The 25,199-nt window shown below is 44.3% G+C and overlaps 3 protein-coding genes across 7 annotated transcripts in view; 1 reads left to right on the top strand and 2 right to left on the bottom strand.

Annotated features, from left to right (window-relative positions):
• The window catches only part of LOC115901451 (probable acyl-CoA dehydrogenase 6), a 75,498-nt gene extending 63,946 nt beyond the window's left edge, over positions 1-11,552 (bottom strand). The window contains exon 1 of the mRNA XM_030944125.1: positions 11,406-11,552. Coding sequence (XP_030799985.1) covers positions 11,406-11,552 — 147 coding nt within the window. The remainder of the gene's footprint in view (positions 1-11,405) is intronic.
• A 131-nt stretch (positions 11,553-11,683) lies between these two features.
• Positions 11,684-15,696, bottom strand: LOC115917570 (guanine nucleotide-binding protein G(I)/G(S)/G(O) subunit gamma-11). Of its 4 annotated transcripts, none has more exons than XM_030971722.1 (3): positions 15,587-15,696; positions 14,982-15,085; positions 11,684-12,123 (listed from the first exon to the last, which is right to left on the bottom strand). In XM_030971722.1, exons 2-3 carry the CDS (start codon positions 15,075-15,077, stop codon positions 11,998-12,000), a joined length of 222 nt encoding a protein of 73 aa, XP_030827582.1. In that variant the 5' UTR covers positions 15,078-15,085; positions 15,587-15,696; the 3' UTR covers positions 11,684-11,997. The 4 variants fall into 4 exon arrangements, with proteins under 4 accessions (XP_030827582.1, XP_030827580.1, XP_030827578.1 ...); XM_030971720.1 differs by having other exon boundaries at positions 14,982-15,080; positions 15,587-15,688; XM_030971718.1 differs by having other exon boundaries at positions 14,982-15,080; positions 15,551-15,662.
• A 2,762-nt stretch (positions 15,697-18,458) lies between these two features.
• On the top strand, positions 18,459-25,117 carry TFPI2 (tissue factor pathway inhibitor 2). Of its 2 annotated transcripts, none has more exons than XM_030971537.1 (5): positions 18,459-18,786; positions 18,876-19,055; positions 19,536-19,715; positions 20,929-21,102; positions 23,571-25,117. In XM_030971537.1, the coding sequence occupies exons 1-5, from the start codon at positions 18,693-18,695 to the stop codon at positions 23,669-23,671; spliced, it is 729 nt and encodes a 242-aa protein (XP_030827397.1). In that variant the 5' UTR covers positions 18,459-18,692; the 3' UTR covers positions 23,672-25,117. The 2 variants fall into 2 exon arrangements, with proteins under 2 accessions (XP_030827397.1, XP_030827396.1); XM_030971536.1 differs by having other exon boundaries at positions 18,461-18,786; positions 23,568-25,117.
• Positions 25,118-25,199: the final 82 nt, after the last annotated feature.

Below are 25,199 nucleotides of genomic sequence, written 5' to 3'. Positions count from 1 at the left end.
AACACCTTCAGGTTTCAGGGCACAAGAGCTGGATGTTTTGCTCCACAAAGTCCCAGATTTCCATGGCTATGGGAAAGGAGCAAAGTGGGCACTCTGCAGGTGTGTTGTTGCTGCCTACCAGCTCATCACGAGGCAGCTGGGTTGTGCCCACCTCCACCCAGCTCTGCAGCCCAAACCAGGCCTTGGCACAGGCTGCTTCTGCCATGCAGCCGAGGGCACCACACACCTCGGTCAGCCTCACGAGAGGGTCTGAATAGGAAACATCCTCCCCCCAGACTAAACCCTACCAAAACAAACACCAGTTCCCAAGAGAAAGGTAATGCCTTTAACATGGGACCATGATTTAACTACTATGCTGTTTCATGAAGAGAGAATTTATTTCAAGAACTTACTCCTCTTAGTCTTCTTTCCCCACTAAATAAACAAGTCCTGCGGTGCTAACTATTTCTTGAGCTGGAAATAGAATCCTCTCCCTCCATGACTGCTGTGTTCTTGAGACCCTGCGAAACCTTCTTCCAAACTATGTATTTATTGCACATTCTTTGGAGAATTTCAGCCCATATATGGCTGCTTTCTGTCTTCCAGTTGGCCACAGAAATAAGCATACTTGAATGCTGGTAACAAGAAAATCACTTTTTCACTTCTTTCACCAAATTCTGAGAAATTCATATACTGAATGTTCAACTCATTCAACTAATTCAGTAATTATCTCTCTCCCACTGTTATATTGATTAACACAGGCCTAATGATCAGTAGTAAAAAAGTACTTGGCAGAACCCTATCTAAGAGAGCTCACATTTCTCTTCTGTATTACCATGTCCCATATGCTCAGACCCTAAGACGCTGACCCTCAATGCTGAAGGTGGTTACACCTTTTTGGCTCTTATAGCATCTGGCAATGCTCATTGGACAACACCCACAGAAAGAGCATACAAAAAGTTATTCCAGTATTTTGATGGATCTTGGCAAAAATATGTGGTGAATATACTAACATAGAGTTTTGTTCGTTGTAGCTGGTACTAGGCCAAGTTTTTTTGTAGCCTATGTACAAAGCTACCTTTGAAGTTAAGCAGATTCTCAATGACTAAGCCATGATTTCTGCAGGTTTGCTCCTGTGCCTTTGAGCAAAACTTAAATTGCTTAACAGAACTGATTTATTACCAGGTGAGTTTGCCACATTGAGTAAAACAAGATCTTCCTTGCATGACACAACAATTAAACCCCCAAAGACAACCTCACTGCGTAAATCATAAATTGTGTATGGCCTTAATTTTCCTTTTTTTTAAATCACAGTCCAGATACAGATAGCCACAGTTTCTTCTTAGCTACTGGACCATTCACTGTGGTTTCATGGGAACACCTTCCCTTGTACAACCTCATAAAAACATAAGCCAAATTCCTGAAGAACTATGGTACTGCTCAACTGGCTGGTGCTTCAGCACTGATTACTGGGCATTGTCATCCCTTCCTAGAAAAGCTAATTGAAACAAGGAGAGGTATTTTTAAAGGGTCAAGCCAGCAGTGACTGAATGATCACAAAATTAAACATTTGTTTAAAACCTTGCTGAGGACAGGTCAAATAATGCTTTGTACTTTAACCATCTGATTTGTCCCCTCCCTTGGTTTTAGCTATTTCCTCGCATTTGTGCCCTCAGAAAAATATTTTACATTTGAACTTCAGGTAAATATTATGTAGGGATCTTAACTTAAACCCAAGGTATCCATGCAGTGTTTGGTAATTGCACAGAAGCAAGCCTTCAGCACTATGTGAGCAGCTGCTCTGCTTATTTATATGTGCTTTATCCTGAGAAACATGGAAATCATGTGTGCCAGCACTTAGACTTCCATCACCAGGATACCAACTATAACAAGATCTAAATCTTCTAAAAGTAGAAATATTTAGAACAGCATACAACAGATGTCATCTGACAGATATTCCCAGCCACAAAAGAAATCTTTCCACCTGATCTAGCTGGCCAAATCTCAATGGCATTTGGGATGTAAAGTTGATTAAGGAGCCATATAACCTTCCTACCTGCTGAACTACCAGTATACCACAACAAAACCTGTTCTTTTCCTGACAGCAAGGGCACAGTAAATCTCATGTGAACTGTATGTTTGAACAGTCTGTATGGAACTGGTGTTGTTCTCAGGCTACTTCATCCGGACAATAAAAATGCAAACCTAAAGGACTAGGCTCTGGAGGCAGCCTTGGTTTAGCCTGCATCCCAGCACAAGCTCAGGCTGTTCTCTGGGGAGCCTCCAAAAAAAAGCCTCAGGGCTCTTACCAGCTGTGAATTATTAAAAACACTCTGGATACTTGCCGAGTCGGAAATGGATCAAGCCAACAAATTTACTTCATGTTGAATGATGGTAAGAAAAATAAGTGTTTTCATTAGAAACTGTCTTGACAAAGTTTTGTGAAAACAGCACCTGTAGCTTCCTGCCCAGGTCTGGGGAAATGCCATGGCAGGGTTGGAAAGGGGACAGAGACATAAATTCAGATTTTTTTAGAAACAGGTAATTTTAGTTTTTCTTCAGAAAACAACAATGAAAATATCCCCCCAAATCACTGCCACAGTTTTGACTATTTTCCACTGAGACTTAGTATGCTATTTAAATGAGAAAAGTAACAAAAATATATGATGCCGATGCAGTATTTTTGCTGATATTGTAGTTGCATCAGCAACTACCCAGAAAAATTAGAAATGCCATTTAATTCTGAATTGTAAAATAAATGCATTCTACAACAGTAGAAACTGTACCTGAATTAATTTGGGTTGTACAGATGACTTTTACAGCAATTAAGATTATTTTCATTATTCACCAGCATGTTCACCTCCTATCATGCAAGTCAGAAATTAAAGACCACACCAGTTCTACACACAGTACCTCTTCTAAGCACCCCTTGTAAGACTGCACAGTGTACAGTTTCAGCACATTATTAGCAAGATGATGAATTTTGAAACAAAAACCTGAATTCTTAAAAAATTACACAGATTTTTACTACAGCTTCCTGTGAGTTATACCTCAGCTGAGATTAGAGTAATTTATTAGAGAAGCAAGAGAAAATGTCTAAGAAAAAGGTATTTTGGATTAAGAAGATTAAATGGAGTCTGTGGAGCCAGGATTAGATTAGATGTTAGGAAGAAATTCTTTACTCAGAGGGTGGTAAAACACGGGAACAGATTGCCCAGAGAAGTTGTGGATGCCTTGTCCCTGGAAGAGTTCAAGGTCAGGTTGAAAGGGGCCTTGAGAAAGCTGATCTGGTGTCCAACATCCCTGCCCAGAGCAGGAGGGCTGCAAATAGATGATCTTTAAGGTCCTATCCAACCCAAACCATCCTATGATTCTATGATTTTATGACATAACTGTTCCATATTATGTTAGGAGCAGAATTTTTTTCCCCTTTAAATCAAGTTACAGTACTTGAACCGAGCTCTATTGATATAACAACCAAAGATGACACAGTTAATGGGATCTTTAATGTAAAAAGCAAATAAATAAACAACAAACCACTAATGACAGTTCTTGAGTGGTTATACCTAGACATTAGTTCAACAATGACTCGAACAAGAGATAATAGACCAGAGATTCCTTTGCTTTCTATATCAGCAATAAATAAAGCAAATAATTAACAGCCTTCAAAACTACATTTTTCCTTCAGTTTTAATCAAAACCACAAGAAGCAGTGACTGCACAGGGAGACAACTCAGCATTGTAGCAACACTGTGTTGAGGTCAAGGCAGTACTTTAGAAAGATGCTAAGGCAAAAAAAAAAAAAAAAGAAATAAACGCAAAGCTGAGGTGGGCAAACCCATGGGCCACACATTGGTGCTACCAAACCTGGACACTGAAACCCACCCCAGGGGTGCAAGGCAGCCAGGACCCCACTGGTGAGCTCCTGACTGGCCACACGTGCAGCCTGTGCAGGTCTTCTCAGCTGCTGCCTAGGAAGACCTAGGGAAGTTTTTCCACGAGGTTTTATGGGGTTGAAATGAAAAAGTTCAATTTAAAAGTAGACATCCATTTCATGACCCTGTGAAAAACATGTGGAAGAAAAAAGTCCCCAGTTCAAAGAGCAGCTGCCCACTTCCCACATGCTGATCTCCATCTTGGTTCCCCCAAGGCATGCATCCCAAGCACACCTGAATGAGTTTCTCGGAATATATTACTCATTTCTTCTCATTCCAGGACATGGAGGTCACAGCCCTCCTTGACTCTCTCAAGACTCTTCCAAAGTCCTAAATAAAGTTTGATAGACAATCCTTTCCCAGTAATACTCTTCAGAAAGGTAGGGAAAGGCCACAGGGAAGGAGACTGAGGTGTGGAAACATATTCCAGACAGAACTAGGAAGAATATAGGTGTGTGAGAGAAGCAGGTCAGCTCCTTGCAGCTGCTCCCTACTAGAGAGGCTGTGGAGAGACCGAGCTTCTGCCACGGCAGCTCACTGATGAGAATGTCTACGGCACACAGCAGGCAAATCCATGTCCTGCTGTTCCTTTATGAAGTCCCTCCAGCACTGGCAGGATGGATGGCAGTGCTGTGCTTCCAGCTCCCATGACACATGCTAGGAGACCCTAGCAGAAGCCAGGAGCTGCCCACGTGCCTGGATCACCCAGCATGGTGGTGGAGAGCCTGACCGGACAGGCTCAGCGCTGCAGCAGAAGAGGCAATCATTCAGTCTGTGGTGACATCGGGCGCAGAAGCAGAGGCAGTATGTGACTTAAAACACCACAACAGGCTAAAAATAACCCCATTAAATAAATATGATTTAACCACACAGCAGCCAGAAAATGTTCCCTGCAGTGCTAACCTTGCCTGCTCATACAAAGTTATTTAGTGCACTTTCTTCTGGCAAGCAAAATCCTTCATTTACAGGCTTGCCTGTGGTCTGCAGTAATCTAGAGAGCAAAGCTGCAGCCTACTGCTTCCTCTTTCAGGATGCACCACCAGCACAGGGCAAAGGTCTTCAGGAAGTTTTGCAGGACTGTTTTCTGGGGATTGTTTTCTTTGTGGTTGGGTTATCTGGGGGGTTGTTTGGTTGGGGTTTTTTTTGTAGTTTTTTTTTGGGGTGTGTACGTGGGGGTTTTTTTGTTTGTTTGTTTTGTTGTTGTTTTTGTTGTTGTTTTGGGGGATTTTTTAATACTAACTGAAACAAGGGGGGTAGCCCTCAATCCTCCTATAAAAACATGCATTATTATTAGTTAGGAGCTCACCTAGGAGATCTATGTAAAACATAACTCATTGCTATGCAAGGGTTCATGTCCAGCCAGCAAATGTCCCAGATGCTGCCAAAACACTTCTCTGCCTCACAGACAAGTCTCCTCTTGCCCACCATATAGAAGATTTGGCATTTGGATACAATATGCATCTCTTACTCAATATTCCTGGCTACCCAGCCAAATATATCATGTGACACACCTGGGCAAATGATCAGCTACAAGAATTGTCAATGAAAAATTTGCCCTATTTGCATATGGGATTTGAGGCTGGGCCTCAATGATGATATGGAAACTTTTGTACCCTGAGCTGTCATCAGACTTTTTCTGGAAACAAGCCACGAAAACATTTTCCATGATGATATGGGGTTGAACTGAAAAAGTTCAGTTTAAAAGTAGACATCCATTTTGTGACCCTGTGAAAAACGTGGCAGAAAAAATGTCCTAGACGTAGAATTTCCTGATAATTAAAATAAAGAACAAAAATGAAGTATTTTTGACTAAAGTTTTTCAAACATTTTATTTCCCCCACTTTTCATACATGTCATATGCAGAAGCCAATGGCTCTACTTGGTGCCTGCAGGACAAGGTATAGCCTACACAGAGAAAAAAATCTACTGGATGAAGAGTACACTTCAAGCCAGCTGGAATATATCACTGAGAAGAAAAAAAAAAGTGGGTTTCTCCAATGCTGCTGCACAGAGCTGTGGCCAGAACTGCCCTTCCAAAGAAGATTCCAACGGATTTTAAACCAATATTGAGTAGGCTTATATAAAGAAAAAACCCAGAAAGTTTTCCTAATAGCTGGAAAATATAAGGCTTAAATGTGAAATACATGCAGTTAAAACTGACTAATCAGAGCACAACAATTCATTTTTGTACCTCAATTAAGCTGTGCCACAGGCAACAAAGTAATCTGCAATCTGCTACTGCACTGGGTACCAAAGACTGCAGTGATCACCAAATACGGGAACAAACAGTTATTAAAGGAAATTTTCCCTTTTTCAGAGGGAAAAAAATAGTGGAGGGAAAAACCCTATAATGTAAGAGCTGGCAGTTTCTCATTGCGTAATAAAGCATACCTGTTCTCATCTATTTTTACAAAATCTGATTTTCCATGGGAAAAAAGCATGCACTTTATAAGTATTCTGCAATTGTGCCTGGTCTATTCATTTGTCAGTATCTAGACATGTTTCTGTTTAAATCATTGTATTTCTTCCTTTTCACTGCAATGCAGTTCCTTGCAATAAACCTAATAGGTAAAGCAAGGCTGATTACTGGTTCAGAAATTTGAATACTGATTATCTTTTGGTCCCATACATCTGACTACAGTTTTTACTTCAGGAAACCAAAAAATCGAAACCCTGAATCAACTACAAAGTTTTTGCCAACACTTACTGAAATCTTAAAATGCTAAAAGTTCACCAGGGAGTGCAGAAGCATGTCCTGCCCTCCACCCCATGCAGCTGCTGGCACATCTGGGGGCCCCACTGCTGAAGCAGAGAGGGCACACATCATCACCATGCTAAGAAAATGCTTTCCCCTACCCTGGAGCTGAGCCCTGCTCAACCATTTCCTGAGGAATGAGAGGCTAGAAGGCAGCTCCAGCTGGGAAGGGACACACATGATCCCAGCCAACACCTTCTCCCTCCTTTTGTCATTTTTCCAAAGACAGTTGCAAAGACGAATCCCTCCTGTGCAGACCTGAGTGTCTTGGCAGTCCCTCCACACTCACAAATACACCCCTTTCAACTGCCCTGTCCAAGAGTATGGTAGAAAAGGGAGGATCCCAAAATTTGAAAAAACCGAGTGCTGAGGGCAGAGCTATTCCTAGGATCTGAGGGCAGAGGCTTTTAAACCAAGGTAGTCCTACAAGACCAAAAATGTGTGCTGTGCCAATCTAGGCACTGATCTGGGACAAGCATTTTGGGTGACAGGGAGCTCTGGCCACTGGAAGAGTATCCAGGCTACTTGTATTGAGTTATGAAAGAGTTACAGGACTGAGCAAGTGACCACAGAGATTTTCTTGCTCCTGAAAATCATACTTTCCAGCACAGAGGAGCTGATTAGATAGAGTGTAATGCCCACCAGAGGCTGGCATGCTGGGGTTTGGGTCCTCCTTCTGAATCGGGGTGACATCCCTGGAGGCACAAAAGAAGTTCTCTCACTGCAGCCCACACCATCACATTTGAACTATCAGACAAAACCAGTCTCAACCCCAGTTTTTCCCTCAGGCATAAAATGCTTATTAAGACACAATTTTAGTTGTCATAAATGCATAACTGCATTGCCTAATGAAATGTGGCAATGATAAAGCAATAGCTAGATCTGAGGCACAAAAATATCCACTAGGCATAGTTGTACTAAAAACTGTTCACTGGAAAGTCTAACTAGATACAGTGGAAATTTGTTCTAACACTGATATGAGGCAGGAAAAAAATCCACGTTAGGACATATGTTAGGACATAACAACTCAATGTCAGCTCTACTCTGACACCAAGTAACAAACAGGAGCACTGATTACAAAATTGCCTTAATTGCACTTTTGCTACACACTGAAGCATTTGTACAGAAAGTGACATTTTTTTTATTATGAGAAAAAGCTTTTTAGAGAGCTCGCTTAAATAAACTGAACCTCATTTTTTTCTCACTCTTCCTACACTAATTTAAAAGCACTTCTTGGTAGGGCACTGGTAGGTGTACTTAATGGTCTCTCATATTACAGCGGTGTATCCCCACTGCCTCTTCCAATAACAACAAAATTCAATTATGAAGATTTCCTCTCTGATAAATTGCTACCAAAAATTCTTGGTACCAGCAAGAGAATTAGCCCCTAAATGTTTGTGTGATGTTTCTGGCAGACACAAGATGAAAAAGACTACTGCAATACCCCAGAACCTGGGAATACATTTTGCTTCCCTTAGACAAAAGGGCAGTCAGTGCAGAATCTGTGAGCCTTGCCAGTGTCACATCCAACTGTTTTCTTCCAGAAGCCTTTAACTTGGGTGTATGATAAATTAGGTTTTAAAATCCCAGCGCCAGTCATGTAATTGTTTAGATTCAGCTGCATGTTTTCTCTCTTCCAACTTAGTGAGAAACTGGCATTTAAGCGATTCTTTCTAATACCAACAAGCTATTACTTCACCATCCTGTGGCAGGGGTTTATGATTTCTTACAATGATAAATAAACCAACTCCATCCAAGGTGCCCCAACGTTAATAGTTGTCACCCTTCATTATTTTGCAGGTAGTCAGAAAGAGCCATATTATTTTGATGGAAAATTTACAGAAATTTTACCAGAAAGTTACAGGAAATGTCAATATTAAATTCAGATCCTGCACGCTCTAATACAAAGAGTCATTAACTGCTGCAAAAATATATTGATATATATTAATAAATAGAAACTCATGACATACAAGCCAAGAGTGGCAAACGATGATGCAGTGTCCTTTGGTGGAGTCTCACTATCATGGGGGAAATTCTCATCCTACAGACACACAACACAGTGTAACTATACTCAGTCACCACTGGGCATAAAATGAAATGTCATTTTTACATTACATGCAGCTCTAGCAAAATGTAGGCCAAATTTCAACATTTCCCAAAGCTTCTTACTACTAATGCCAGGGAAAAAGACAAATAAGCAGCCCATATACATTCTGTATGTATATGAATACTGTTAGACACACATACACAGAATAAGTTAAACTTTTTTCTTCAAACCAGCTGTAGTAATTACTGAAGCAAGCTGTAGGATATCAGTGTACTACAAGCATTGTTCAACAAGTTAAGGAAAAGTTACGTTTTCAATTTCCAAGAGGAAGGGTGGTGACCTATAAAGCTGTAAAGGAAACCACTCACAGAATTATTTCAATACCCTTGCTAAAAACAGCCCCCTGGAATTATAAGAGTCTCTTCCTCATCCTGCTCAGAACAATTGGGAAATTATAGATCATTTAAAGTACGTTAATACACTAAAAAATAAAATTAATGCAAACAAACAAACAAAAACCCTAGTTCTCACTAATGGAATTGCACTGCTCATTTCTCTTATTTCTGTGGTACTCACATCTGGATTTAGCTACTGGAAAGTGTGCCCCAGAATATATAACAGGTATACTTAAAATGTGTTGCAGACACTGAATGGTCATTCTCTCCCAAAGATTTTGGGGACACTTTTCAATTTATCCTAAAGTCACTGGAGAAAGGCTTAACTTAAGACAAAACAAACATTGATTGCTAGAAGCTTTGTGTAACAACATCAGACTGAACTTGACAAAAATAGTGATTTTTCTTTTTTTCCAACATGATCAGAGCAGATCTAAAATATGTGCTATATAAGCATTTTTTAAATGCAGGGCAATGAAAAAGCAGGTTTATATTGTCTACTGTGATTTATTCTACAATATATTCATCACAGGGTTTTATGTGATAAATGTAGCATCACATTCCCTCTTAGCCCATGATTTCATTATCTGCACTGAACCCAGCAAGGTAGGGCATACTGTTATCTGCACTTCAGTAGGCATGGAGGGCACAAAAACAAGGGGAAAAGGAGGGGAAAGTTTTATTTAAAAAAAGCAGTGTGTCACACAACAGAGCAGCAAACACTGCACTAGCAGACACTAATATAGCTACTTCCCCTGTCCTCAATAAATGCACAGTTGCAAATACTTGAGATACAAAACAATGTGTGCCTTAACCTATCCATGACAAAGAACCAGATTATCTCCTTTACAAGCTCTGGCCTTGTCCTGTGCGTTTCGTGACATGAATTTTTTATTAATGCAGTTGTTGTCCCTTGGCAGGTAATGAAGAGCAGCATGCCAGGGAACAAGTTCACTGGGAGATAGCTCTGCAGATACATAGATATATGAAGGGTCTCTCCAGACAGAATCAACACAAATTTTACACAATGGTATTAACTACAAAATTCTACACTCTTAATCCAGGTGAGGATTCATTTCCAGCTTCTGGTTCTTTCTGTATCATCTTATTTCTGCCTTGCAAAGAGTCCAGGAATGTAGAATAATGAAACTAATTTCCTAAGAAAGAGACAGGTCATGCATCACTTTTCCTCCTTGCTCGGATTTCTTTTTTATAACACAGAAGATACATCCCCGTCTCCCAAAGCTCGATGACAGCAGATCTCAGTGACAGAAAATCTGACCCAAACACTGGGTTTGGGATATTTTAACACTGGAAGCGTGAAAGTTTAAAAAAATCTTACCTTCAGAAGTACCTCCACTATCTTTTGTCCACAGCGGACTGGAGGTGAGGTGAAGTTTGGAAATAATTGAGTGTATTCAAGGAAATACAAGATTCTGCAAGTACTTTTTAAAAGCATCCATGAAAGACAGGACAGCATAGCTCCAAAGTCACATGAAAGTATCTGGCAATCCAGAGCATACTGTTTTTAAAAAACTACAGCAGAGCACTGCACAACCAGCTAGAATGTGGAAACTTGCCTATAATCTGAGATAAGTCCTTACATTCCCTTCACCTGAACCCATTGTATGTTCTTATGTGGTGGCCACAATAATGGTGTTTGGCCCTTGCAGCAGGTACTGAACTCCAGCACTTTCCTCAGCAGTTCATAAGTTAAAGGTGGATTTCTCTTTCCCACTGGTGCTCAGCCCTACAGTGGGCACCACACCAGGGCTCCCTACAGCCGAACCTGCTGATTCTCTGGCTTTGGCAGGTGCCCTGAACAGTACCACGGAGATCTACAGGTGACACTGACCTCGCTGACATGGAATACACAGAGCTCGCCAGCACTACTGCTACCTGCAGGTTGCCACTTGGCATTCAATCTACATGCTACGTTACCAGAAGCGCTCCGTTTCCTCTTGATTTATGACTGAGCTTTGCAGGAGACTCCCATTATGCGTCCGTCGTGCGCCTCTAGAACGCGGGCAGCGCCCGGTGGCCCTGCTCTGCAGGACCGAGCTCCCGCTCCGCCCCGGGCAGCACACGCCGGGCAGCGCTCTCCCACCCGGCGGGTCACCCGCAGGCAGGAACACATGGTTCCGTTTCTGGCCTTGGCAGAGGGAACTTTACTCATTTAAGCACACCCCGAGCCGTTCTCTCGGCTCGCTGCCCTTGCCCTGGTTCGTTCCCCGCACAGGGCGACGAGGCCGGGTGTCCCGCGGTCCCGCCGCTGCCCGGCCGCCCCTTGGTACCTTCCGGAGGGCCTCCCGCAGGTCGCGGTGCTGCGGGGTGTCCCCGGCGTACCGCGGGGTGCCCCCGGCGTACCGGGGCCCCGAGCTGCGGCCCCGCAGCGCCCAGCCCAGGCGCCGAGCCCAGCACCTGCCGCCGCGCAGCGCCATGGCCACCGCCGGTGCCGGGCAAACGCCGGGACAGGCGCCCGTCCCCACAGCCAGCCCGGGTCGCCCCGCAGCCCCCGCACCGCCCCGCCCCGCCCCTCTCGCCCCTGCAGCAAGTCACGGCAGCTCTCGGGTTACGGGCAGGTTTTCTTTAATGCCAACGAACAGCCACGAAGCGACCGACAAGCGGGTGGCGAGCGGGCCCCGCGCAGCGACGGAGGCCGGCCACAGCGGGGAGCGGGGCACAGCCGGCCCTGGCCAGCGGCCGGCGCGGGGCTCGGCAGCTTTCGCGAGGGTTTCTGTATTTTTGTAAGGAGAAATAGAAAATAAAAAGAAATCCGCTCCTGTGCTCGTTCGACACAGACCGGCGGCGGTGGGGACACGCTAGTCACTCCCTACGGGTACGGGAGGAATGTCTGCTCCAGGGGCAGGCGCGGGGCTCCTTCTCCTAAGCGATGACACAGCCTCCCTTCTCCTTGAAAGGGTTTTTGTCCTCGGGGACCCCCTTCACCAGCGGGTCCTCTCCCGACCGCTCCTCGATGTAGTTCTTGATCTCTTCGGAGCACTTGGACACCTCGAGGGAAAGGACAGAAAAGTGGCTGCGTTACGGCCATGGGAAATGTTCAGCAGTGGAGGAAACCCATGAATTTATATTCTCTCTCACTCACCTTCCCACCAAGCACAAAATACCTGGCCACAGAGCACTAAGCACGTGCATACTCAGCTTCCTTCCTCTCTTTTCACAGCCTGATATTGACAGAACATGTGAGTGTCTCTGAGAATGTAAACGCCTCTCCGAACAGCCATTGCTGCATAGTTAAACTTGTGTTCATAATTAACCAATCTAGTTTTATTAAGCTGCGGATCACACTCTGCCTCAGCACCAGCATGACTTATGGTCAATAGTTTCAGGGTCAGTAACTTTCAATTCAGTTTCAAAGTATTTATAGCTTTATATGTTTTTCACAAACAAAACATTCAGCAATGATTTTTCAGTGGTAATACCAATTCTTACTTTGCAGTTCTACTACAGCAATGATGCACCTTGAATGAGAGTCTAACTAGGAAAGACAATTTATTTACTGGTTACCTGGGGTTATTTCAAACAATGGTTAATAAAAGAGCCTATTGTGTTTTGAGACCATAACAGTTCCCATAGCATTCATACCAAATTAGCACTGCTGTAGGCAAGCCTGCATAGAACCCATCTAGGAAGAAGAAGGGTGTTTAGTTTCTGTTCACTGACACTGGAGCACATGCAGCACATGTGGTAGTGGTGTCTGTGGAGTCTGAGAGTGCACAAGTGAACGTCTGGGGCTCCTGAGGTTCCTTGTGCACACACAATCTCTTGCTCTCTGTGTCAGCAGAAGCTGTCCCTAGATGCTCAAACGCCTGGCTTGTCTGAGGACACACTCCTGCTCTGTCCTCACCTCCTCCCTTCCTACCCACAGGCCCTGCAGTGGTACTGCTGTGCAGAGTCAGCAGCAGGAACCAGCTGCTGGCCAGGCCACTAGATGATTAGTATTTCTAATTTAAGGCCCCTTGCCTCCTCTGTTAATTATATCTTATTTCAAAGGTAAAAATACAACAAGAGAACCATTGAATTTACTTGCTGCATCACAAACAACAGAGCATGGCCTGTGCAAAATTAAGCTTTAAGCCATCAGAAAGAACAGAGTTAATTCCCAATTAAACAGTGCATAAAACAAGATCTGCTTTAGAGCAAAGAAGAAGCTGCACCTAGAAATCCCATTTATGTGTCTTGTTCTTCTGTGCCTTGCTGACTTTGTTCATTCAAACTGGAGCACCTAACACCATAGTACAGTTGCACGCCAAAGTATATGAAGGACCACGGTTTTACTTCAGCCAGCACTGCCAAGATCACTTTCACTTATAAGAAAAAAAGCCTGCTTAAATATACATTTAGAAATTTTTATTCATTCCAAAGTCCACTTCCTTTTTATGTTGTAAAGTTGTTAGTGGGGGTCAAGAAAATTTTGGCTGATGTTTTTCTTTTGGTACCAACAGTAATGTGGTTTCTGCATTTCCCAGTCCTTGTAACACCTATACAGGTACCAGGGGACCGTGGCAACTACAACATCAATTTCATTCTCACAGAGAAATTTCTGTTACAATGCACTGGTAGAATTAAGCATGCTTCACTACAGGAAAATTGAAAAATATCCATTTTTTTAAAGTGATTAGGGTTTTGGTTTATTCCAAACATGTAGAAAAGTATTTAAATTATTATTTCCAAAACTTTATATCCTGCAGAGTGTATTTCAGTTGTCTAAGAATCATCTTTTGAGAGATGATATAGGCATCAACACTAGTTAGACGTTGAGCCCTCAGTACTGCTGGAGCTTTAGACTGTACTGTAACATCTACAATCACTGATACCCAACTCACAGCTAAAACATAACTTCAGCATTGGCATTTTTATTCTTGGGGTAAAACCTAGACCTTCAATGTAATCAACATGACTCATGCTACTGATTCCCACATACAAATGTATTTTTGGTCCTAACTTGAAGGTGTAATTTAGGTGTAATATTTAGGTGTAATATTTAGGTGTAATTACCTCTGCTGGCATGCAGAATTTAAAAAAAAAATTAGTTTCATCATGGACCAAGACCAGTTCTGCACATCTTTCATCTATAGAAAATGTACAGAACCATAAACCTTTAAGGGGAAAGTACTTGTGGGAAGGAACAATCAGTGTAAATGTCTAAATGTCTATGGAACAAGGCTGGGTGGGTCACGGCTCGGCACGGGTGGTGCTTTGGCTCCTGCCCGGGCACTGCTCAGCACGGGAAGCGGGGCGGGGACGCGGGCAGCCGAGACCCGGCTACGGGCCAGGCAGGGCGCAGTGCCGCGACAGGGCTCCCCTGGCTTCCCAGGGGAGGACGATCCCTCCCCGAGCACCAGCACGTCCCTGGGCGTTCTGCCTACAGAAGAGGGGAACAGCGCGACGTGCTCCTCCCTCGCCTGGCAAGGCGGTCTTGTGCCGGCCTTGGGCGCCAGGGACTCGAGGGGAGGGGGAAGTTAAGGGGTGCCAAATCCACCGGGATTAAGTTAAGGGGTGCCAAATCCTGCCGCGGCGGGCCGGCCCGTGCCAGCCCCTCGGGGCGCTTTATCCCAGGGATGATGCGCTCCTTCCCCCGGGCTCCACAGCCTCCCCCGGCAAGGACCGGCGCTCCTACGCGATGTTACCGGTGCTGTGCCAACAGCGCCGTCCCCGGCCCCTGACCCAAAGTGGTGGCAGGACCGTCGGTGCAAACCGCGGCCGTCCCAAAACAGCCGGGGCTCTGCGGACGAGCGGCTCCCACAGCCCCGCCGCCCCCGGCCCCGCCGCCCGGGGAGGAACGGGCTCGTCCCCCGCTCCACACCCGGCCCCGGGCAGCTCCCGGTCCCCTCTCCGCGCCCGCTCACCGGCTGCCTTTCCAGCTTCACTTCTTTCCGGAGCTGCTCCACTTCCATTTTCAGTTTGTCCTTCTCGCTCAGGTCCTCGATGTTGATGGCTGGCATCGTCTACACTACCGAAGCGCGCAGGGAGTGAGGACAAAAGGTTACGTCTGGGCAGCGAGGGCGCCGGGGCCGGAGCCCCCGGGCGGTGGCGGGGCTGTGGGACGGCCGCCCCCGGCCCGCCCCCGGGCTCACTCACACGCTGCCGGCCGGGCTGCCCCGCTACTCGGCGGCGGCCGCTTCCTCTCCGACGCGCCCGCACCCCTTCCCCGCTCTGGCCTTTAAACCTGCGTGCTAATCCCCCCTAACCGGATTAGAGCCCGGCCCGGCCCCGCTGCCGGGGCGTTGACACGGGCCCTGCCAGCGCAGGGAGGTCCGGCCGTCCCAGCAGGAGCCGGGAGCTGGAAGACCCTCGTGTGCTGACCTCCCTGGCTTCAACCTCTGCAACTCCAGTGCGGGGCAAGAGCAGCGAGGTCGGCTGGAGCTTTTGGCCCAGCAGTGAGATATTTCTCCCCCCCCATCTTCTTCCCATGCACCTCTCGGCCATATAAATGACTCATGCTCTGTGCCACCTGCATCCTTGGGCTCTGTGTTCTTCTCCCCCGCTGCTAAGGCAGAAGCAGGTGGTGTGCATGGGTACTTTCCTCAATACTTGTGCATTACCACTACAGATGAACTGGACTAAGGTAGAGAGGGGAGGAAACCACTCCCATATAAAGTGCCTCAACAGGTGGCCAGCCTGTCAATGCCAGACATGGCAACTTTTTGGTAGGTATGTCTGCAAAGCAGAATTGCAACTCTGCATAAGAGGGTTATTGTGCCTGGCTTGCGCAAGGGTCTCCGAACACATGGAGTTATGACAGGTGTTGGGGTGGAGTACTCAACATAAGGGAAGTGATGCATTCAGAAAATGCAAGAAGGAGTTAGGAAATTCTTCTCCTGTGGTTGCATATGGTTTTGAGGTCTAGATCCCAAATAGGTTTCTATGCTTTTAGAAACCAACTGGTCCCTCCATGCATGCTTGTACATCACCTAGCATCTCTCATCCTAGCAGCTGCTTTCCTTCAATAGCAATGGAAGAACAATTCAGGACCCCTGAGACTGAACATAGCTACAGGCCATTAAAATGGGCTTGCAGTCCTTCTGTTATCTGCCATTTCAAAGATCTTTATAGGCAGTTAGCCCTCCCTCTTCCCACCTCTGTTTTTTTCCCATTAAACACACTGCTTTCTCCAACCTCTTCCCACTCACCAGATGTAAGCAGCTGTCAGCAGCATGCAAGATTTACATCTTCTCCAGCGCTGCTCCTATAGTGCCCTTGGGGTTTGTATTCATTTTACTTCAGCCAGTTCACTAAAATCAGTTTCTCTTCCTCTCCTTATGGCTACTATCTTCCCCTCCCCAGCTGGTGGCATGCACTTTCTACACGTCCATAACCTACACTGACAGCTGCATTCCCAAACCCCACCAGCTGCTGGTCCTGGGCCAGTCAAAACAGGTGGAAAGAGCTGGCTGGCCAGTGCCTCAGAACAGCCTGGGCTGTCGGTGGGAGCAGAAACATTGTGATGTGGTGGAGGCAGGTGTAGGGTGCAGGAGTGAGCTGAAGGTGGGCTCTGGCATGCCACTGTCATGGTTGGAGTGGGAAGAATTTGGTGTCCATAGCTCTGTAATGGAAAACTTTCACTGACCTGTCTGCTGACGTGACTGGCTCTGCAGATGGCAGTCAGTAATGGACTTTCTACCACTCGCTGTGTTATTGTGGTTATTGTTTTATTGTGGTTCATATATTTGTACAGATATTTACCTGATCTAAGTTAAAGCAAAGGGGAAGCTGAATAGCAGCATTGATGGATAGGTGGCTTTAAATCAGACTTTGATTTCTATATGTCTGTGCACAGAGGAAATTGAAAATATTGAAAATGGTGTTTGCATTACAGCATTAACTTTGCTGCTGTTGTTTAAAGTGGTATTTAAATTTCTTTCTTTGCAAGTCCAAAAAATGTCATGAAAACTGACATCAGTCTAGGACAACATATTAAAGAACATCATATTAAAACCACTTTAGTTTCCCAATATTAGAAATGTCAGCTTTCTTTTGGAAATAGAAAAAGTATGTGGGGTTTTTTTGTTTGTTTGTTTGTTGGTTGGTTCTTTTCTTTGGGAGGGACATAAGCTTTGATATAGCTGCTCTGCCTAATATGCTGAACAAAATCCCTAAAAATGAGGACACCCATTAGTTACCATTGTAGCTATAAGAATCTAAAGCATGGCAGATATGTCCTATCGTGATGACTCAAGCTGCACCATGATTTATTTTCTTGTCAGTAAAGTACTCACTTATACTTTGGCTACTGGAGATTGTGAAAAAGGGAGCAGTTCTGAAAAAGGAGGGAAAGAAGTGCCATTCCATATCCTTTCAGAAGTCATGTAGGTGGAGTAGGAATTAGACTTGCTCCTTTCTTGCCTTTACGAAAAATAAAACTATGTCAGGAAGCTAGGTTGTAGTCCTTCACGACATAAGTAAAGCACAGAAGCCATGGAGAGAAAGTCAGTTCAAGTAATCGGGGTACCCTGAAGTGCCTCCTGCTTACAGCCCATACAGACTGTGTCTTCTTTCCTGCAGGGCACAGATTTCCTGGGCCCTGTATTGCAACCCATCCAGGGCAGTGCCTGCCTGCAGGACTATGGACCAATGTCGCTGTAAAGGGAGCAGAGAAGAACAATAGGAGATCAGATTAGTTTGTCGTTATCTATGGAGAGCACGCCTAACTTGCAGCCACTCTTATCTCTCTTGCTATATTCAGTCTGGGGTAAACACCAATTAATGCAATGTGTCTAACAGATTAGAGAGGGAAAGTATGCTGTTTGCTGCTCACCCCCTCCTCCCACAGATCACACCTCATTGCCTGGTGGGGTTACAATCTGTAGAATAAACCAGGTCATGATATTTCCTGAAGTCCATCCCTCTTTGCACTGGCAGGGTTGTTATCCATTGGGCCCCTCGGTTTTCCCCAGAGTCCAAGTCCTCTGATGATGCCTCATTTTCTCAAGTTCATTAGCGTTTTGTACGGAGGGAAACTAATGCCGCGCGTCTGTCTCGGCGGCGCTCGCTAAGCAGCCTCTACTCGATCCGGCTGGATCGGGACCTGCAGCAGGACCAGCGTTTGATTTTCGGCGTCCCACCGTCCTCTACCCGGAGCTCCCGAATAGGGAGAGGCCTCGGGGGTGAAGCCGAGGATGACGAGGGTGGGACGCGCAATGATGAGAGAGGGGGGCTTTCGCTAAGTGACCTGTCCCGGATTTCGCCGTGATTTACGGGAAACGCTCTTTGAGCATCATCCCGTACCGTGAGCGGGGCGGGGGGTGGCCCCCAGCCAGCTCGCCGCAGCGGCGGGGCGGAGGCCCCTGGGCCGTGGGCGGTGCACCCTGCGGGGAGGCAGCCCCGGCGGCGCCCCCCGCCCGGCCCCCGCTGCTCCCCCCGCGCCCCCGGATCCCGCAGCGCGCAGCCTCCCGCGCCCCGGTGACGGCCGGGTCAGCGGCGACCTCCTGCCCCGCTGAATCAGAACTTCCCCTCCCACCACCTGCGCAAGGAGGCGGCCCGGGGAAGCCGCCTCGGTGCATATAAAGCGCTGCCGTCGGAGGGGAAGCGCCGCTCGCTGCCGGGACCCTGCTGCTGCCATGGCCGCCGGCCGCCGCCTGCCGCTGCCCGCGCTGCTGCTGCCGCTGCTGCCGCTGCTGGCCTGCGCCGCGCTGGCCCAGCGACCCCTCACAGGTAGGAACGGGCCCTCGGTGGGACCCCGCGGGGCCGGGGCCGCCTCCCCGGCGCGGTGGCCTCAGCCCCGGTGGCTGGTGTCTCCGCAGAGAAGCAGCGCGCCTGCCTGCTGCCCCCCGACGAGGGGCCCTGCCGCGCCCTGGTGCCGCGCTGGTACTACGACCGGCACACGCAGAGCTGCCAGGAGTTCACCTACGGGGGATGCTACGGCAACGCCAACAACTTCCTCACCTTCGACGACTGCGAGAAGAGCTGCTGGACCATCAAGAGTGAGTCCCGGGACCGGCAGTGCCCCAGAGGGCCCCGGAGTGGCAGGGCAGGGGCTGGAGGGGACACACCGGGGAGGCTGCTTGGCTTTGCGGTACGCTTTGCACCCACCCGTTGTATCACAGAGTCTTAGAATAGAGTTATTTAGGTTGGAAAAGACCTTTAAGATGATCGAGTCCAACTAATGACCCTCCTGCTTGTTGCGGCTTCTTGCTGATGTCAGTTTTGGGCAGAAAATACAGTCAGTTGACCCAGAGATGATGTGTGGAATTTATCTATTAGTATTTTAAATGTGATTTAATATTGCACTTACTCACTAATTAATGCATTGAATTCCTCCAGAAAAAAAGCAGGTGGGACAAACTGGGACTTGTCTGCAACTGAAGTAATACAGTTTTGCCTACACTACCATGTTGTTCTGTATGCAAAGCAGCAAGCGCTGGCTTTACAGAGGGTGATTTTTTTAATTTTTTTTTCTGCAGAAGTGCCCAAATTATGCCGGATGGAGGCTGATGGAGGACCTTGCAGGAGCTATCTAAGAAGATATGCCTTTAACTTGAGCTCGATGAGGTGTGAGGAATTCATCTATGGTGGCTGTTATGGAAATGGCAACAACTTCAGAGATTTGCAGTCTTGTGTGGACCACTGTCTGCCAGAAAAAAGTAATGATTGTTTCAAATTTTTAATAAAATAGATGGTTTGAAAGTAATATGAAGATGATACTTCATTTGATATTTTCCTCTGAATACCCATACAGTGGTATTTTTGAACACTTGTGTAAAGCAGATGTTTATATTGTCGACTTTAATTTTAATATGTTGTCTTAGCTGTTACTGGAAGAACAAAAATGCAAAGATCTTAAATGCACCCACAGCTATACCAAATCAATTTCTTGACTTCCAGAGAGCTGTACAGGTGTATCTGAAGAGAAATAATAAGGTTGAAGATCTATATTGGGGAAGATGTGTCAGAGATTGTTGCAGTCACATTCAGGGAAGTGTAATGTAAAGCAGAAGCGCCTTTTTAAAATTCAGGCCTGGGAGATGGTGGTAGGCGGCTCAGGTTTTTGGCACTCAACAGCTCAGCTTCTTACAAAAGTGAGATGCCTGATGTGGTTCTTCACTGTCTCTCCATTTGAGCTGTAAATAAGTTTGGTGGCAATTATGAGCAGGTGACTATAACTAAGTTTTGACATGAACACCAGATTAATATCTAGTTCAAGACAGGCTCTTTGAAGATCTACCAGACTGTGTAAAAGCTGTCACTGCCCTAAGTGGTATTAGTGCTTGATGACATTTATTTGTAGCTGATGGCATATTATCAGCATTTTCTTAGGTGAAAGCTGAATTATTTCTGTTGCACATACAATGAGTTGATAAAGGGGCTACAGCAGAAAAAATAAAATTTTGTTGAGGCAAAAAGAAACATGCTCTTGAGGAAAGCTGTTGTATTTGTACTTTTTGCTGCGAGCAGAATTTGCTGGGAAAATCATAGCAAAGTTGTGCCTTTTTTTTTCCTCTATAGAGGTTGTTCCACTAAAATTATTGCTATATTCCTATATATACAGAATAAGAGTACATAAAAATATTCGCTGTCATATGTATAGCATCACAAATGGGGATAGCTGATGAATTTCACTTATGGAATTTAATCCTGTTTTCTAGGATGGTCTGTTGCTTTCTCAGATTCGCAGCTCCCAGGAATTAGATGTAGAAAGTCTCTGAAGTCATCGGTAATACTGTCAATTCAAGGGGAAAAGGAGCTGTTTAGACACAAAATTTATTTCAGGATCAATTTTAAGAAGCCACCTACAGTGATCACATTTATATACTTTTTCTTGCTCTCTCTTTTTTTTCCTTTGTCCTTTTTCCCAAGCTGGCCCCTTGCTATGCTATAGCCCAAAGGATGAAGGATTGTGTTCCTCTTCTGTGCCTCGCTATTACTTTGACACCAAGACTAAATCATGTAAAGAGTTCAGATATACTGGCTGTGGTGGAAATGCCAACAACTTTGTCACTGAAAAGGATTGCTACAATGTCTGCAGAAATGGTGAGGTTTTTTTTGGTTTCGGGGTTGGTTTTTGTTTGTTTGTTTGTTTGTTTTTTTGTTTCTTGTTTTTATTTGCTTTTCATATTTTGTCAGTCATAAGCATTTAAAGTAATCCATTTCATAGTGTTCTTTTACTCACCTTGGCTAGCTACAGGGGTATGCTTTTTGGACTCTTATGTTTTTAAGGGCAGGGAAAATTGAAAGGCAATGCTAAATCCTTCGGGCAAGATCAGTGTGATGCGAGGTGGTTGCACCATATTTGAATGAAGTGTAGAGGAGGGCACACAGACTAAGCCTACTTCCTAGAGCCTACAAGGAATCAGTCTTTAAACTGTTCAGTATCTCCACAACCACAAACGAAGATATCCTTTTATTCTGGATAGTTTTAAATAGGATTAAAGTCTGTTGTGAAATCAATTTACTTTTTTCCTTTGCATTTTCAGAAGTTACCATCCTTCCTCAATTCCCTGTTGCCTACTCACATTTCCTATTCCCATTACTAAAGATTCTGCCTCATCAGTTGTGCTGTGTCAGCTGTTTCTCAGGCTGTGGGGGGAAAGCTTGGAATGATATTTGATTTTCCTAATGCTTTTATTGAAACCAGCTAGTGGCTGTGCTTGTAAATCAAAACAGTTGTGCTTTTATTTGCAGTCATATTGCAGCTATTGCAAGTTTTAATACTCTAATTTAATTAATTTGATAGGAAAATAAGTGAGAGAGATAGAGAATTGTATGTTGTTGCCCAGAACACTCAGGAAGCAGACATAGTGCAGTATTTTAAAAATGGATTCTAATGGGAAAATATTTAAGGCTGTATCAAGCATGTACATTGCCTTTGGGAAAGAGAAAAAGGAAAAGCTAAAAAGCAGCTCTGTTTTAAACATAATAAGCACAAGATCGGAGTACCTCAGTATTGAAGTTGTATAGTCAGAAGCCTTATGCTGGGAGATGATTCTTCAGTTATGGGCTGGAAATCCAGGTCTGGGGCAAGGATTGTACCCTGAGCACAGTCCTCAGAAATAAAAATACTGCCTGCCAGTTAGTCATGACAGTAATATTTCTGTGGATGACAAGTCTGAGTGTGTCTCTGCCATTGTATTATGAGAGAGTCTCTAATAGTATGTTAAGTTTATCTGAGATGCTTGTGATTATCTAATTTGCATCCACTGCTACCTGTGAAGTGGTTGGGCCAGGCTCCAGTGTGGAGAGTTCAGGGAGAGGAGGAAGGAAACTGCTTCTTCAGCATCTCACCTCCACACTTCCCCTGCCCACACCCAGCCAGATTCACCCGGGGGTTCTCTCTTCCTCACTTCTTTTTTTTTTTTTTTTTTTTTTTCTTTTTCTTTTATGTGTGTGGAAGAAAGAGGTAAGGAGATACTCTCTGTCTTGTAACTAGAGCGCCAGATAGCCACATGCAAAGTACCAGTTACAAGCTTTTTCATCAACTCTGGGATTTCACAGTTCAGTAAGGCTTGATACAGCTGAAGACCAAAGTTAAGGGCATAATTAGTGCTGATTAATGTTGTGCTATGCATATTCATTTCTAGAGCTTGGGAGTGCACAGCAACATTAAGGAAATAATTCGGGCAATTTAAGCCACTCCTCCTCTCCTGCTTCCATTATTTCCTCCTCAGCAGCATTCATGTTACCTCTTGGAGTCTCAGGTTGAATTCAGTTGACCTTCCCTCTGCAAATATACAACTGTTTGTTAAATTGATCTATAGCTTTTTGAGTGAAAAGGTTTGTGATTAATTTCATCTTTAAAAGTTTATATTGGAAAAGAAAGCAAATGCATTGGGGTGACAGCAAAATAATTGGGAATTGGCCACAGTGGCTCTACATGCTGGTAAATAGGTAGCAGAAAGACAAAGATTTTTAGTCAAGATCGCAGAATACTTGTTTTCTGAATTGCTCTCACACAATTCATGCAGCTTTTGGAAGCATGTCTGATGTTAGCTCTGACTGTCTTGGGCCACTCTGCAGCTTCTGTGAGTTTTGTGCAGTAACTCAAATAATTTTCTCTTTACATTTCCCACAAGCACTGGCTGTATTTTAACCTTTGTCCCACTGTTCAGAGAAATGTAAGAATAGGTTGGAGTTTTTTGTTTGTGTGTGTGTTTTTTTTTTTTGGTTTGGTTGTTGGGTTTTTGGTTTTTTTGGTTTTGTTTTTTTTTTTTAATAGAGGGCAGTGTATTTAGTTCCATTCTGCTGTCACTGCAGGACACTTGGATAAGGCTTTGATGCCTGCTCAGGAAAAGAGCAGCAAAGTAGGATTGCAGTGCCAAAGGTGAACACACTGGTGTCCTTACAGTGTGAGAATAGGGAATGCAGAACACATGTTACAGTTTCTGCTATGTTTGTTATTATTGGACAGTGAACAGTGTAACATGAATCAAACTCAAACAATAACAAGTAGTAACAGTTTTGTCCTTCAGTTTCCCTAACTGCTTCCTTTGTTTTGTTAGCAGGAAATCAGAAACCGGGTATCAACAAGCCAACAAATTTATCCCGCAGAAAAATAGTGAGAAAACTGAAGAAAAAATCTCAGATGTATAGCCTGAAGTCTTAAAGCTGATGTGCACTTGGATGTTTGAAACACTTTTTGTTGATTCCACTTTCTTCTTTTGTAAGATATTTTTCACAAAGTTTTATACTGACATAGTTCTGTCTTTCAGAGCTGCCTTTTATGCAATTTACTTTTTTATAAGAAACTGCATTTAATAGAAGAATGGACCTAAGTTTGATTCTTCTGCTGTGTTGTCTTTGCAATAATATTTTGGAAAGGCTTGTTTAGATTTCCATGTTTTTATGGGGGGAATGTTACTGCTGCCTTGGGAGAATATTTCAGCTGTTGCAAATCAGTTAAAATTTGAAAAATCAAATGTCTGTTATTATAACTAAGGAGAGTCCAGCACTGAAAATCTAGCATGGATTTTTAAAATTTTTTTTGAATCCTCTGCTTGCTAAAGAAAAGGAACTTTTCAGAAGCGTATTCAGAGGTTTGTTGCCCTGCCGTTTACATAGTTTGGCCCTATCATTTAAATAAATGGTCATTTACAGTCAATGGTCTTAGTAAAGGCTTTCAGAAGCCTTCATAACAGTAAAGGAAGTATAAATTTAAATGCAGCTCATCTCACAGAGAGAATTTGGAATAGGGATGCCTTGATAAACACTCTGACAAAGGCAATGAATAAGCTAGTTGAGTATTAAAATAAAAGTGTAGCCATTACTTTTTCATGACATTTGAAATTTCTGCTAAGTTACTCCAGATCCCCATATGGTATTAATCAGCATAGTTTTACTGATTTTAATGGAGCTATGCTGATTACATCTGCAGACAGTTTTGATATTTGCGATAATGCAATAGCTGTAGCAGAAATTTCTGCAAATTTCATCTACAAAAGAGTAGTCCCTCTTTTGAGGCACTTTTATATTTCTTATGGTAGGTTATGCCTATGGCAATACTTTTGCACATTCTTTTATATTTTGTATTTTGGTCATGTCTGAATTTCAGTTAATTTCACCTACAATATTTTCTAAATAAAAATTAATAAGTAATGTTAATAAAATGTTTTTTGTGGAAAAAAAAGCTTGTTCTGTCATTATCTTGAATGCGTTGTATAGACCAATATGTGTAATGGAGCCTATAATTTGTTAATTATGACTCTAACAGAGTTTAGTTGTCTCTTCAATCATTTCCTTACACTGAGGTCTTTATTTGAAGAAAGCCAATAAATTGCATTGATGTTAATCATCCCCAGCAGTTTTGTAGCTCAGCTGGCTTTCTCAATGAAGTGCTCTCAAAGGGGTGCTTAGTTTAGCTTATTGTCTGCTGCTGCTCTCTTGTTTGATATTGCACTATCTGAATGGCTTTTGTGTGGGTAACAAGCTATTTGTTTGAAATGACACTGGCTTTCAGTTAGAATAATTCAGGTGTGTGCTTTAAACCTATTTCGGAGAGGGAACAAGATGGGCAAACTAGTCAAGATCTGATTTTCTTACTGATGTTTCTGTCACTGCCAGATTTTCAATTAAAACAGTTGTCTGTGCTTGCCATGGTCTTTCTGTCACACTGTTTCTGGTCTCAAAGCTGTTTT

This window comes from Camarhynchus parvulus, chromosome 2, assembly GCF_901933205.1.
Source record: "Camarhynchus parvulus chromosome 2, STF_HiC, whole genome shotgun sequence".
Taxonomy (NCBI): Eukaryota; Metazoa; Chordata; class Aves; order Passeriformes; family Thraupidae; genus Camarhynchus; species Camarhynchus parvulus.
This window is presented reverse-complemented; position numbering and strand designations above follow the sequence as displayed.